A 14,504-nucleotide genomic window follows, 5' to 3' on the forward strand; every position below is an offset into this window, starting at 1 on the left:
TCCCTGTGGTGACCCTTGGGGGGGCCGAGCCGAGCCGAGCCGCGGAGCCCCGCACCGGCAACGGCTCCCCCGGCCCCGCCGCGCACCCGAGCAGGCGCACGCTCGGCGGAGCCGCCCCTCCTCCGCTTCCCCGCGCATGGCGCTGAGCGCGGCAGCCCCCGGCTCCGCACGTAAGTAACGGCCCCGCCGCGCCTTTGTGCGCGGGCCCGCCGCAGGTGAGGGGCTGCACCGGTCGTCTGGCGCTCTCGGCCGCGCCCCTGCCGGGCACCGGGCACAGGGGGGAGCCCGGTCAGAGCGGCCGCGGCCCGGCCCGGGGGCCCGGGGGCTGCGCTCTGCCCCGCGCAGGTGGCGGCGCGGGCGCGGCTCGCGGTGACTCCCCCGGGCCGGGGCGGCGGCGGGCGCTGAGCCCTCGGCCCGGATGGAAAGTGGGGGTGATGCCAGAGCGGCGCTTCGGCGGAGCGGCAGAGGCGGCGGCCGTGGCGGGGTTCCAGCGGCCGCCGAGCTCGGCGCTCCCCCGGCCGCGCAGACCGGCGTGAACATGGATGGGCCCGGCGGCGGGGGGAGCGGGGCAGCCGCAGGCACGGACGCTGCTGCAGCGCCGGCGGCCCGCGGGGCCCCCACCCCGCCGCCGCGCGGCCCCGGCTCCAGGGACCCCAAGCTGGTCCATCAGCGGTTCCTGCGGAGGAGCGTGGTGGACTCGGACCAGGAGGAGCCCGCCTTCGACCTGCCCGAGGCGGAGCACCAACGGAGAATCATCCTGCTCCCCAAAACCAGGAGGATAATCGCGGAGCGGGCGAAGGCGGGGCAGGGGGCGGCGGAGGCGGCGGGCCGGGAGGCCGAGTGCTCCGGGGAGCCGCGGGCAGCGCCGGCCGCGGGCAGCGCCGCGGGCGCCGAGGAGCCGAAGGAGCCAGGCAAGGATGCGGAGCGGAGAGAAGCGCAGGATGCTGCCAAGGACCAGGGCAAGGCTAAGAAAGAGGAGCCGGAGGAGGAGGCTGATATGAAGGCGGTTGCCACCTCGCCCGATGGCAGGTTCCTAAAGTTTGATATTGAACTCGGGCGGGGATCCTTCAAAACGGTCTACAAGGGTCTGGACACGGAGACGTGGGTGGAAGTCGCGTGGTGTGAACTGCAGGTAAGCCTAGCTGATCCTCCTGTGCTTTTTTTCCTGCCCTATAAGCCGGAAACTAAAGGCACCGTGCTGGTGTCATTCAGAGCAGCTCAGCCCTGAGCATCCTTTATGGTCACCATCGCTTAGAATCCAGTGTCTAACTATAGCGCAATATCCCCATTGGCTCCGGATCCACCACCTTATTATGTGCACTCCTTCCACGCTTAACCCCCTCGGCCCGGCGCCGCTGCCGCCGCGGGGGCCGCGCAGGACCCGCCTGGTGCCGCGAAGGTCACGCGTGGCTCCCGCCGCGTGGGAAAGGTCGCAGTGGGGATGCTCGGCCTGGCCGCAGCCCTTTCTTGGGGCAGCAGCTCCCGGTTAAAATGGCACCGACAGTCACTGATTTGAGTACGTTTGCAGAGGAAAATTTCCTTTTGTGTTACGGCTTCATGAAGGTTGAGGAGCTGCTTTCCCCGACCTTCCCTCTCCCCTGCCATGAAGTTGTCACTGTCCTGGTGAATCAAACCTCCTAATATGCCCCGGTGCTTGCCCTTTTTTAGGTAACATGTTTGCAGTACTTTGGTTAGGTAAAAGACTTACCTGTCCAAATAGCTTTGAAAAGGCGGATTTTTACATTTTTTTTAAAGTTCTAGATCTTCAGAATGAAGTAGTATCATCCAGCAATATCTAAAGAGAACAAAGGTTTAGATGCTGTCTTTTGCTGTTACCCTGTTCTTGGTGGGTTTTGTAGCCTTCGGTAAAAATCACTGTGGTACATGCCTTTTTTTTTTTGCTTATAGTGCCTATTACCTCACTTTTGTTGGCATCCATTGGAATGAGACCTATTTAAGAGAAAAACCTAACACAGAATTAATATTGTTTTATTTTCAACCTGAGTTATTCTGAACTTAGGTGAAAGAAGGTTTAATTCTTCGTTATAATTTGGGATCTTTAGAATTCCATTGGATAGCTGAGCTTTATGGTTTACAAGAGTATTTGAAACTGATGTGGAAATAACGTGTTATTGTATGTCTGAGCTCTTGGTTGTTTATATTTTAATGTTGGCCCAGTCTGTTTGTAAATTACTCCTGGCTGCCTAGGATAGCTGGGGATGGATGTACAGCCACATCTTTATTCTCTAATGATTTCATTACACAACATAATCATAATTCACTGCAGCAGTGCTCTCGTAATAAGAATTATGGGGAACACTTCTCAGTCTTCATAGTCGTGCATTCCCCGGCTTTTATCAGGCAGGAATGCAGAATGGCAGACACAGCAGCCAGGCAAGGTTTCGAGGGCTGGTGGTGAGGGGCTGAGCCCCTCCTTCAGCCCGGGGGTCCTGGTGGGTTTGTGGGGAAAGGGGGGTCTGGGGATTGATAAGGGGGTTTAAAAGAGAGCTGCTGGAGCAAAGCCTGGGGGCAGGCCTGGGCTCTTGTTTGGCTTTGCTGGGAGCTGAATCTGGAGTGTGTAAGGCTTCTACTTCAGCAGCCTGAAATGCACCAGGGATGGTGGCTGGGTAGCTGCTGGCGGGCAGGTTGGAAGGGGCTGATGCTGCTCCTGTCAGTCCACGCAGCTCAGGCCAGCCCCATTGCTGCAGAGCCATAGCACAGACCCAGAATTCAGCATGATGCCACGTTCTCTCAGAGTGCTCTAGCAGCAGGATTGACATAAATGGATTTTCCAAGTGTTTTCTGTAATGAAGCAGCTTTAACGACCAAAGCCTGCCAAATGTATTGGTGAACGCTGCTTGGAAGTGCTAGTCTGGATCATGTACACCCAAGGAAGAGACTGGGAAGGGAAAACTGCAGTGTGAAAGCTTTCTTACCTGGTGAACGGCCTTCATATTCTTAATTACCCTTGTTTAGGAATTCTTGTACTGACTGTGTGTGAAAAAATCTGTATAATGCTCAAATTCCCATTAGTTTTCACTATATGTGCTTCAGCCCAAATCAGATCTTACTGCTAGATATTTTCAATTTGATACATGATTTGCTTTAGGCTTCTAATTGTGGAAAGACAATTATTTGGCTGCTTTAGAGAAATTGGTGTGAATCCATGGGAGGCAGGGGCTGCTGGGTCTCCTTAAACTACTGTGTGCAGTTTTGAGTGACGCCGAAGGTAATGTGAGATGGTATGTGACTTTGGAAGCCAGTACTTCGGTCTGGATTGGGAAAGCCTCATTGAATGACAAAAACCTTTAACGGCCACAGGATTAAAGCCGGTGACTCTGGGCTGGATTTGCATGGAGGAGGCAATGGGAGAGGGTGTGAATGGCTGTGTTGTTTCTTTGACTTGTAGAATAATCTTAGTTCAGATGGGGAATTTTAGGGAAAACATTCAGAGGGTGCTGTCGAGTAAATCACTTTATTCATGGCTGCTTTAATTTTTTTTTTTTTTTAGTTGTGAGCTGTGTCAGTTAGATCTGCCTTGATGTGTGTTTCTCTGCACAAATTTGGAGTTCCCTATAGGTAGCAGGAGACTGAGTGGAAGCCATCATATCACCATGCTGTTGGAGACAAAATGCCTTCCTCTGCAGCCTCACACCATCAGAACCCAGGCCAGAGCCTTTTTGTGGAAAAATTGCTGCAGGCTGTAGTATTTTTCTTGTGGAGATACACTTGTGCTTGTTCCACTTGGAGCGGGGAAATGAAAGTGGACAGCATTGAGGTTCCATGCAGGCATTAATCCTGTCCTGGCTCAGCGGTTTTTCAGCCACTTGTGCTGTTGCCTGTGTGTCTTTGTCCATCTGTATAAAGGCCTCGCGAGCCATTCTTGTTCAGTGGCTTTATTTCATTGAAAACACGGCTTTAGGGTTCAGAACTGAAGTCATAGCTCTGATTAGGGCGGGACCCAAGCGTTAACCGAGTGATCTGGGCTTTAAGACCTGTCTGAAGAGGTGAAAGCTGTATAGTTGCATTCTAGCTAGAAAATAAGGCTATTGTTCCTTCATGAAGCTAAAGTGCTAGAGCAGGATTAGTGTGCCCTTGCAGTTTTGGAAGGGTTTGCATTCCAAAGTTTTCAGCAGCTATAATTAATATTAATTGATGGCCTACAGTCGCTGTGTGGTGAGGCTTTGGCATAACAGTTCTACTTCTGAGTAGAGCTGGGTCATGAATAAGGAATACAGGCTTTGCCACTCCCCGGCTTGCAAGCCAAATATTCTGTTTAGTTAGATGAATGATTTCAAAATGCCCATCATGTTTCCCTTTGGGAATGTATAGGGACTCTACAAAGAGTCAGACCTGGTATTGTGAAATGCAGAAGCCTCATTGTACTTCATGGTTCTTACTTGCACTGTGAATATCACCAATGTATTTAATTAATTTTTTTTTGTGTTGAGAAATGGGAAAGGTTGGGCTGTCTTATCCTGCTGTTGCAGGAAGGTGCGAGATGCCTGGTCATCACAGTCTTATGCCCCTGTATCAAAATTCCATTGTTTTTTTTTTTTTTCCTGAAAAGGGTAGTAACTCCAGGATTTCAAGTAGTGTGGTAGTTTGGCTTTTGTTAGTGACCTTGCTGGCTGGCAGCATTTATCTGATGTCGAAATAATAGCAGGTTACTATCTGTGTTGGTAATTTATTGGCCAGATAGACTTTGTAGTGTAAATGAACAGAATACTTTAGGAAATCTGGGAGAATGAGACCGAGACTATACCTGAAAGCTTGAGTCTGGTATTGCTGTCTGCTCACACTAAGTGAACTTCAAGACCAATTTTGTTTGTTTCCATTTAATTCTTGTGAGTGTGATTTCTGTTTAAATTGAAACAATTGGTTTAGCTGTGCTCTATGGTGTCAGTATGAAAATGTGTGCCTGTATCTCTGGTATTTGTTAGCAGAGCTGTTGCCCTGGCATGGAGAAACAGGGCAGGGAAATGGTAGTGAACTATTAATAGACTGCTTCTCAAATTCAGTAAATGAAATAGACCTGGGTCAGGCTTCACATTCTGCTTGTGAATCAAACAAGACTCCTTTCTTTTGCTTTGAGCACATTGTGGCTCAAGGTTGGTTGTGTGCTCTTAATTCTGGTGAAACTATTCATGATAAATATGTGGGTCCAGCTGCCATAAGAAGAAATTACTTCAAATAGAGCTGGGTGTAAAGGATATTTCTGGTCCCTTTGGTCATCTCATATCCACAGCTGATGGGGGGTGGAAAAAGTTGATGTTGCAAGCTGTCACTGTGGTGATCCTTGCAACTGATATGCAGTCTGACATGAGTGACGCAGTCTGACATGAGTGACGTTTACACTGGTGATCTTTTGTGGCTAGGGTGTAACAGAGGTTTAAGAGTTCAGAGGCAATGGTAATAATGTGCTAAAAGATGCTGGCTGCTGGAGTTAATGCATTTTGGTAGTCTGAATGATTAAAGATGCTGCAGAGGTTTGAAAGAGTGTCTCCTGGAAGGTAGAAGACCCACTGTAAGGGTTGGATGTGAAAGCATTGTTGAGGAGGGAGGCTCCTGCCTCAGGAGCCTACTGCGGTGGTGCATGTGGTTTCAGTGAGAATTAAGAAGTTTGGTTTTTAGATTTGCCACGACGTGGCTGTTGATGGTCAGCAGCAGGACACTTACCTGTGTGTGCATTAAGCTCTGGACTGGATCTGCTGGCCAGAAGACATAAATATGAGCCAAGTGCTGATGCGTGATGCCTGGGCAGGCCGTAGGTGTAAGGCAAGGGCAGCCAAAGGTGTGTCACACAAGATGTGTGACACTTGGCACTCCTACTGGAAGAGACCTCTCCGTTCTGCTGCAACAGGAGGGGCTTGCAGCTAGCAGTTGGATAATATCCACGAGGGTCATGTGGAGGCAGAACTGGTTTGTTTAGTGTTTAAGTGTATATATATATATATATATGAAGTTATGTTTGGAAATGTATCTTTTCCCTCAAGTGACACTTGTGGACAGTATGGGTGCTATCCTGGTGTTGATTTTGATGTGCCTGGAACCGAGGTTGGCCAAGAAGGGCAGCAGAGGATTTTCCTTGTGGTGTCAAGTCAAGTAGAAACAACCTTCAGTCCAGTACCTTGCTATTCCTGTGTAGCTCTGGAAGGAGGGAGCAGCTCCCTGGTTGTGCTGCCCTCCTGCCTCCTGGGAAGCAGAGGTCAGCTGTCTGCAGGACGCGTCACAGCCACCTTCTCCAGCACTGCCTGGCTGCAGCTGCTTCTGTCTGGACTCTGCACCAGTACAAGAGTACTTGTGCATCCTTCTAAACCCAGTTTCTACATAAACCACAAAATAGAGCCCCTTTTATGTGTGACCAGTCCATTGCTCTGGAATGGACTGATCTTCAAACCATAAGCAACTTCCTCTATCCCTGACTAAAATTTCATTGTCCTCCAAAGGAATCAGGTCCATATCTCATTCTGACATTATGCTTATCCCAAACAGTGCGTTTGTTGGAAATTTTGTCCATTCAGAATTAGCTATATAGTTTCTGAGAGATTCTTTTCACACGCAAATGTCCGTGCCTTGTAAAAGGGACTGGGAGTGGATCACAAGTCCTGCTTGTTCTCCCCTGTCCCCTGCCGTCACCTGTGTTGTGAATACAAGTTGTATTATCACCGAACACCTCTAAGCCTTAGGAAGCGTCTTATTTCCCAGATGGTTGTCTGTAACAATTGATGAACCTAGATTGAGTTTCAAATCAGCTGGTAAAAAATGTGCACTGAAAACTTTCTGGAGTGATTCTTCCATGATGTACAGATAGCAGGGGCGTGGTGATGTCCCTTCTCAATCCCTTAAAGAAATATAAGTAAACTCATACCTGTACTCATCTTGAATTGTATTTTATGGAGGATGCTCCATCTTGGTCTTGAATGGTCTTACCTGTGCTTTCAGTTCATCATAATCTCCAAAATGCTTTTTAAAAAAATTACACCCACTGGAAAGTGATTTTACTGTATAGTGTTAGTACAGTAATATGGCTGTGTGATACAGTGGTTAAATGTGTAGTTGGAGTAATGGGCAGAATGAAACCCCATGTTCTGGGAATGTCCATCTTGTTTAAACTGTCAAGGAAGGAGTAACTGAAGACCTAATACCATCTGTTCTTCAGTTTGCTGCAGAGGGCTATAAATCACTTATTCATGAACTCTGAGGAAAACTGAGAGGAGAAGGCAGGGCCAAGTAACACTGTGGGGGATTCTAACTTGGCCATGTTATGTGAATTCAATCTGATCTTCATTCTTGGAAGAGCATTAAAGGAAATTTCCTTCATTAAAGGAAAACTAAATGTTCTTAAAATAGTATTTGATCCTGTGATGTATCTCAGCACCACTTACTAAAGTTAATTTGAGTTTTAGATATTGGTTAGATTAATATTTTTTGTAAAAAGATGAAAACCTAAAAGGAAATAGCTTTTTTTTTTTTATTTTTGCTACACACCAGTCCTGTTTGGTAGTGCTTTTATTGGGGGGGAGGCTGTACAGTAGCTGGTTGCTAAAGCTATTAATTATTATCTTTTTCAGATTCTGGAAGTCCTGATATAGTTAGTCTCTCCCTATTTTAAAGGCCTTTTGTTTCACAAAATTCAGAGAATTTGAGTGTAAACTTGTATGGATGATGGCTGCCTCATTGTTTGTTTGGGGATTTTTTTTGTTTATTTATGTAGTTTTGGGGAACTCTTAAGTATTTTCCATTAACTTTTTTCAAAGCATGAGCCTCTAAACTGTGGTTCAGAACTGAGCATGGTAATGTGATATTCTGTATTCCTGAATTAACCGGGCTTGTCCAAAGGCAGTGTCAGTGTATCTTGCACACTTAAACTGCCTAAGACTCAGTCAGACTAAACAGATGGAGGAAGGGCTTTTTTCTTTAGCTGAATAATAAAATTTGTTCTATATTCTATAAAAATAAGAGTTTATTAAAAAGAACAGGTGACAGTTAGACACCTCATGTATTGAGAACGGAGTATTGATTTTACAGAAGCGGGATTTGATTTTAGGCACACAAATACTATCTGGACCAGGCACTGCCTCTGTCTGCTTCCAAAATGGATGTTCCTTTCTCTCACTAGTGCGTGCTCAAAGGATTAAAGGTGTGGTGTTTATTCCAGATTTTTATACAATAAGCAGCTTTTTGACATTGCCTTTCCTGATGCTGGACTGCTTCAGTTAGAGGAGCATTTCAGGTGCCCCATTGTGGCAGCTAGTGCTGGTGCAGCTGTGGTGCTTGACTAGAGCAGAATCAATCCTGCTGTTCAAGCAGAATGCTTGGGAATGTGGGGGGGAATCACAAAATTTCCAGTGGATGTAGCTCTTTGCTGCTGGCCTGTGTGGTGCTCTGCTGAAACACTGGAATCAGTTTTACAAGAGACAGATATTATCAAAATAGGCTTGTTTTGTCCCAGGCTTTGCTGATTAATTAAGGAAAACGGGCATGGTTATGTGCATCTGAATTTGTTTTGTTTCTCTTTCATATCAGTGTGTGTTTGTAGAGTTGTTGTAGATAATAAAGCAAGTGTTACACTAATGAAATGGACTTGCTTTTATCTCAATTATAACACTTACATTGCTGAGAATGGCGGAATCTTCTGTTTTCAAAGCATGAAATTGCAGGAGCTGTGCCCCTCACTCTTTCCTTAGCTGCCAGGGTAGTAGTTTAAGGCAGTTTGGTAAAGGCTCCAGCGAGCCTTGCACACGTGAGGGGAGCTGGGAATGAATCTCCCCTCATGGTGTAAGTTCTTTAGTCTAAGTTTGGCCATTGTGGGAGAGGAGATGGGCAGTACCTCTTCCAGGTGTCATGCCAGAGGAGTGTAGGTGCCGTCACTCAGCTCTGTCTCCGTGTGATGGGTGTGCAGTTTGAGAAATGGCTGAAGAGTTAATTTCTGGGTCCCAGCTGTGGTCACACATGGCAAGGCACATTCCAGGGCTGAAGCCATTTGGGGTGTGTGCTGGGGGCTGCAGCTGTTGCAGGCATCTTACCTTGCAGAAAGGCACAGAGCCCTCAGTGTGCTGGCAGCTGAGGACTGGCTGTCAGAGCCCCAGGTGCCTTCAGCTGAGTTCATTTGGACCCAGGTCAATTTTATGTCTTATTTTTGCAGTCTCATGTTAAATTAAGCCGACTGGCTAGATTCCCACGTGATACAAGATACTGCTGTGGAAGCACGCTGTGGCTTCCTCTAGGCTATAGACAACTCTGAATCCCTCTCTGAGCAAGAGGATTTCAAAGTACAGAAAGAAGAAACTTGTAGCAAATAACTGGTTGGGAGAGTGAAGTGAAATGTCTTTTTAACTTGCTGGAATAAATGATAATTTTTATGTTTATGACTTGACAGCTTCAATTTCTGTCCTCACTCATGAGTACTCTGCCAGAGCCCTTTCTCCTGTCACGCAGTAGGTACACAACATCCCCACATGGTAGGCTTTGATGAGAGGCTGACGTCCCTGACCACGAGAAACAGTTAGTGATTAAAAAGTGTGTGATTAAAATGTCTGTGTATCTGTTCACTTGGATGAATCTATAATAAGTTTTTAACCAGTAAAGCTTGAAAACTATTAGAGCAATTCTTTCTCTAAGTAACACTAAAGCATTAAATACAGCTTCATTTATTGAACTGTAGATATACTTTTTTAGCATATATATATATATATATAGATATATATATATAAAAACCATGTTTTTTGTTTGAGGGAAGGAGATAACAAGCTCAGGCTTATGCACCTGTGGGCTTTAAAGAATGTTTGCTGTATGGCTGTGTTTTGAGGCTTTTCAGTGTGAAATGGGACACTTGGTATAATGAAGCCTGGGTATTCAAAAGCAACTGCCACAAGGAGGGGACTGGGGATTTGATTTTAGCCACACAAATACTATCCAGACATTTTCTTCCTTTTATTTGTGATGTTGCTGAATAACAATCCCATTTATAACAAACACTGCTGGGGTTGTAGCCATGTTGGGAGGGAATCTCGCAGCATGGAGCTGCTGATGGAGAGTGCCTGGAATGGGAAGGTCTGTGCCTGGGGCAGTTGGCTTTGTCCAAGCACGACACCACAAAAAATACATACTTTACAAACTTGGGCCCTGAAAATTAAATGCAGTGTTGCTGCTGAACCCCACGTTCTCTGTGTGTGATAGGTGTGACTGATGCTGGTCTGGCTTTGTTACAGGTTAGGGAAGGGTTACAGGGAGCTTTATCAGCCCCTTCCTGCCTGCCTTTGACATTTTTAGAATTGCAGAAGGGTTTGGGTTATAAAGGAACTTAAAGACCATCTCATTTCAGTCCCCTGCCGTGGGCTTGGACAGTTTCCACTATACCAAGTTGTCCCAAGCTCCATCCAACCTGGCCCTGAACATGTCCAAGGATGGGGCATCCATCGCTTCTCTGAGCAACCTGTGTCAGTGCCTCATCACCCTCACTGCCTTGTTAGGAAGGCTTTTTTAGTAAAATGGATGCTACCTCACAAAAACTTTCCAACAGGCTTTTAATAAGCAGTTAAAATTACTTTTTTCCTTCTCATTCCTTCTCTTTCCAGTCTTTTGCCACCCCTCTAAAAGTTTAAAGGACATGGTTCTGCTCTTAACACCTTCTATGCTGCCACAGGGCATATACCCTTATCCTTTTTTCACATTCCTTATTTTTCTTTAGAGGGTCATCTTAACAATTGCATGAAATTATCTCTTGTGATTAATCTGATGAGATGCTATTTGACCTGAGGGCCTCCCAGTTGTTCAAGGTGTTTCCTTGGGTACTGCTTTGTGCAGCCTTGGGGCCATCGGTCAGTGACAGCTGGAGCAGCATCTGGTGTCTCTGATCATCCTGATGAACCTGGGAGAGAAATCAGAATTTGCAGAAAAACAAAGGAAAGTAGGGTGTCACCTAGTGAGACAAGACACAAAGGCAATTTGTAACCTCTTGTGCAATAATTGTTTCTAATTCTTACCAGTTTCTAATAGTTATCTTTTTGCCTGCCTTGTTGATGCTTTGATACTGCAGTTCTGCTCCTGCAAGTATAGCCCACATGCTGAAGGTGTTTTTTTTTTTAAAAACAAGCTTCCATAAAGCTTATATGTTGAGCATTTTTGTAGGCTTTATCCTGTTTGCAGTATCTCGGAGTTTTAGAATTGAAATTGTAATTTATTATTTCTGTTAGAGAAAGAAAAATGTCATTAAAACATTTCAACAAAGCTAATTTTTGAGTGCAAAAAGAGATAACGATATCTTTTGTGAACTGTGACCTTTGTGCCTTGAAAAATGTATAGGGTATATTTCCTATTGGATTTCTGACAGCAGGGTAACTATTGAAATTCTCTGGCAGTGGGGTCCTTGGTGCCTAATAGGATGTGAACTCCCCGTGTGGCTGCTTCAACAGTTTGGCTATTTCTGATAGTGCTCTATCAAGTTTACCAAAAATTGAGAAGTGCTCTGTTTCCATTTGTTGCTACCATGATTTACTCACTAATTGTATTGTGGAGAAGCAAAGTCTGAAAATCAACCTTTGAATGTGTTTTTCACAACCACTAGAAATGACAAGAATGGGTGACTTTTTTTACTCTTACAATCACACAGTAGTTTGTTTTAGAAGCGGCCTAAAAGCCCATCCAGTGCCTCCCCTGCCAAGGCAGGGCCACCTTCCATTGTCCCAGCTGGCCTTGGACCCTGCCAAGGATCCAGGGGCAGCCACAGCTGCTCTGGGCAACTTGTGCCAGAGCCTGCCCACGCTCACAGGGAACAATTTGTCCCGTAAAATAATTCTTGCTCTTCATAAGTTTGTGAAGTTGATGCAAGATAACAAACTCCCAGTAGTTTTGTCTGTATTTTTCTTGGAGGACACATCCTTCACTAATCTATAACCTGTGACACAAAGTGTTTAATTGTGTGACTGAAATGAATGGATGGACTGGTTTAACTGGAAGATCTTACATATGCTGGAATATTAATTAGTTTTAAAGGTCTAAGACAGATGAATAATTAGTCATAAAAGCCTGTTCACCTGTTTATAAGGTGTTCAGTTAAAAAAAAGTGTTAAAAAAGAAACATGCTGTGTTAAAGTGCTCCTGTACTGAAGTTTTTACCCCCCTGAGTCAGGGTTTATGGATGTTTCAATAAGCATTCCGTCTCTTCTTTAAGGATGTGATGTATTTTGAAATGTGGTAACATTCTCAGAGCAGAAGCTTTTATTCTTAGGTTGCCCAGAATTCCCATGTAAATTTACCTGCTTTAAAAAATAACTGCAAGCACTGATCGTGCGGGGATGGTCTTAAGAATTTGGCATGATGAAAGTGAACGTGCAATTTTTTTTAATTGATGGGAGGCATGAAAAGCCACATTGTAGCTATGTAGAGTATGCAGCAGCATGTAAACCTGAACTGGGGCTGTAATCCCCACAGGGGAAATCTCAGTGCAAAATCAGTATGTTTGCAAATACGTGTCTTTTTATAACATAGATAGAGTTGATGGTTCTGGGGCTTGACTTCTCCTTAACCTTAGAAATGGAGGTGAAAATACAGGCTCAAATGCTTCCTTTGCTTTTCAGAGAATATTCTGGTAATTCTGCCTTTCTTTATGAAGCTGATTTAAGGAACATTGTAGCTGCTCTCTGGCTGCATTTTTTAGTGTTACATATTGTTTAATAGCTAATGTGGGATAAATCTGAGAACAACACTGCAGGTGGAGGTGGAATCCCTAAGGAGATGTCTGTGGAGTGATTTGACTTGATTTAGGTTGCTTCGGTCTCACTGTTGAATTGCTGTTTTCTTCCATAGTCATGGCATGTTTGCCTTTTGTGTTCTTGTGCTTTGCTTAAGGCTTGTCCCTAAGAAGTATGTGAGCATTACTTTAAAAGACCACACACATGTGTGCAATAATTACCATAATCAAGTGTTTGGACAGGTGACATAAATACAAGAATCTAAATTTGTCAGTGTCCTCCTAAATTTAAGAATTAATAAATGGGATTATGGCAATGAGTATTATTCTTTATTAAAAGGTGTTTTGAAGCATGTGGGCTTTGAAAATTAATTGCAGTACATGGCATTCACAATGGAATAGGTAATGTGCTTCTGGTAGGTTGAATGATTTAAAAAAAAACCCCAAATCTTCTTTAGCTTGTCAGTTCTCAGGTGCTTTCTTTTAAAATTGCCTGGAGTCATTTAGGTGGACTGTGAACTGGTTAGGTAGTTCTGCCTAAGGCTTTTACAAAGATCTGGAAGTGTCTTTACTGTGCAACTGATCAATCAGCTCCTCCTTGGGTGCTGTGTGTGAGGCTGTGCTGATATTCGCTGTCATACTCTAAGGTGCTAGAAAGTTAAGAAATTTGGGGCTTAAAATGGAATTGCAACTCCGTGAAGGCTGTGCTAATTTTTTTTTTTTATTGCAGTCAGTAAATTTTCCATGACAGTTATAATTTTGAAAGCTTCTGAAAACAAAGCTTTAAAATATTTAAAGTGAATCACTTCATGACTCACAAGTTTGGGTTTTTTTCGCATCTTGAAAATGTCTGGGCTTTTGTATAGGATGGTAATCCATGTCTAGATCTTGATGTTTTGTTGTTATCACTTTTGTGATTGAAACCATTGACTTTCATGAAAATCAGCTGAATCTGATGGCAAGACTAATCCAGCCTCCTGCTGCAAAAAGCCCTTTGCTGAGTACCTCTGAGCATCCTCTTCTGAGAGATGTAGAATTTATCTACAGCTATTTAGAACCTCTTAGAGCTCCAACTTGTACATTTTTAATCTTGTAGATTAACATAATCTACAAAAGCTGGAGTATTTAGTGTATTTTTAATCTTGTAGCCTAAAATAGGGATACCAAATGGGTACCCCTTTTATAATGGGATCCCAGCTTACTGATGTCACAGACAATATTTTAAAGTACTCTACCTGAATTTTAGCCTTCCAGACTAAAAAAAACATGTTCTGGTAAAAGACTGTTATGTATAGTAGATGTTTGTTTCAAGTGTGCTAACACAAACTGAGTGGTCCTGAGAACTTTTCTCATCTAGAGCTTGATGAAAACCAAGCTTTTTCCTGGTGAAAGGCTCGGCATAGCGTGATACTGCTACTGAATACCCAGAGAGGCTGCCCAGTGCTCTAGTTCTTCACACTGCAGCAGAGAAATCTCACAGATTAATTCTATAATCAGGTTAATTGAAAGGGTGGAAAGAGTAAGGAGAATTTTTCTGGATTTATAGTTAAGGGAGAATGGGAAGGACTGATGTGGCCTATGCTGTGTCTTGGTAGCCAGCAGTTGGGAATGCATGCTGGGGGCCAGTGCCTGTAATGCTCGTTCAATAACACATTTTTCACACGTATGTTATTACAGGGGGAATTAATGTGGTTTTGTCCTATGGAAATGTCTAGTAAGAAAGGGATGTGATACAAAAAAAATGTCTTCAACCAGCCTTGTTTCTGTTTTGAGGGGAGAATACTCCCTGATTCTCACTTGAGCTTCTCCC

General features: G+C 44.7%; 1 protein-coding gene across 1 annotated transcript in view; it reads left to right on the forward strand.

The window, feature by feature from the left end:
• The first annotated feature begins 307 nt into the window (after positions 1-307).
• WNK2 (WNK lysine deficient protein kinase 2) overlaps positions 308-14,504 on the forward strand; it is an 88,067-nt gene continuing 73,870 nt past the window's right edge. The window contains 1 exon segment of the mRNA XM_039703297.1: positions 308-1,132. Coding sequence (XP_039559231.1) covers positions 419-1,132 — 714 coding nt within the window. The 5' untranslated portion in view covers positions 308-418.

Source organism: Passer montanus, unplaced genomic scaffold (genome assembly GCF_014805655.1).
Source record: "Passer montanus isolate IOZ18808 unplaced genomic scaffold, ASM1480565v1 scaffold162, whole genome shotgun sequence".
NCBI classification, from domain to species: Eukaryota; Metazoa; Chordata; class Aves; order Passeriformes; family Passeridae; genus Passer; species Passer montanus.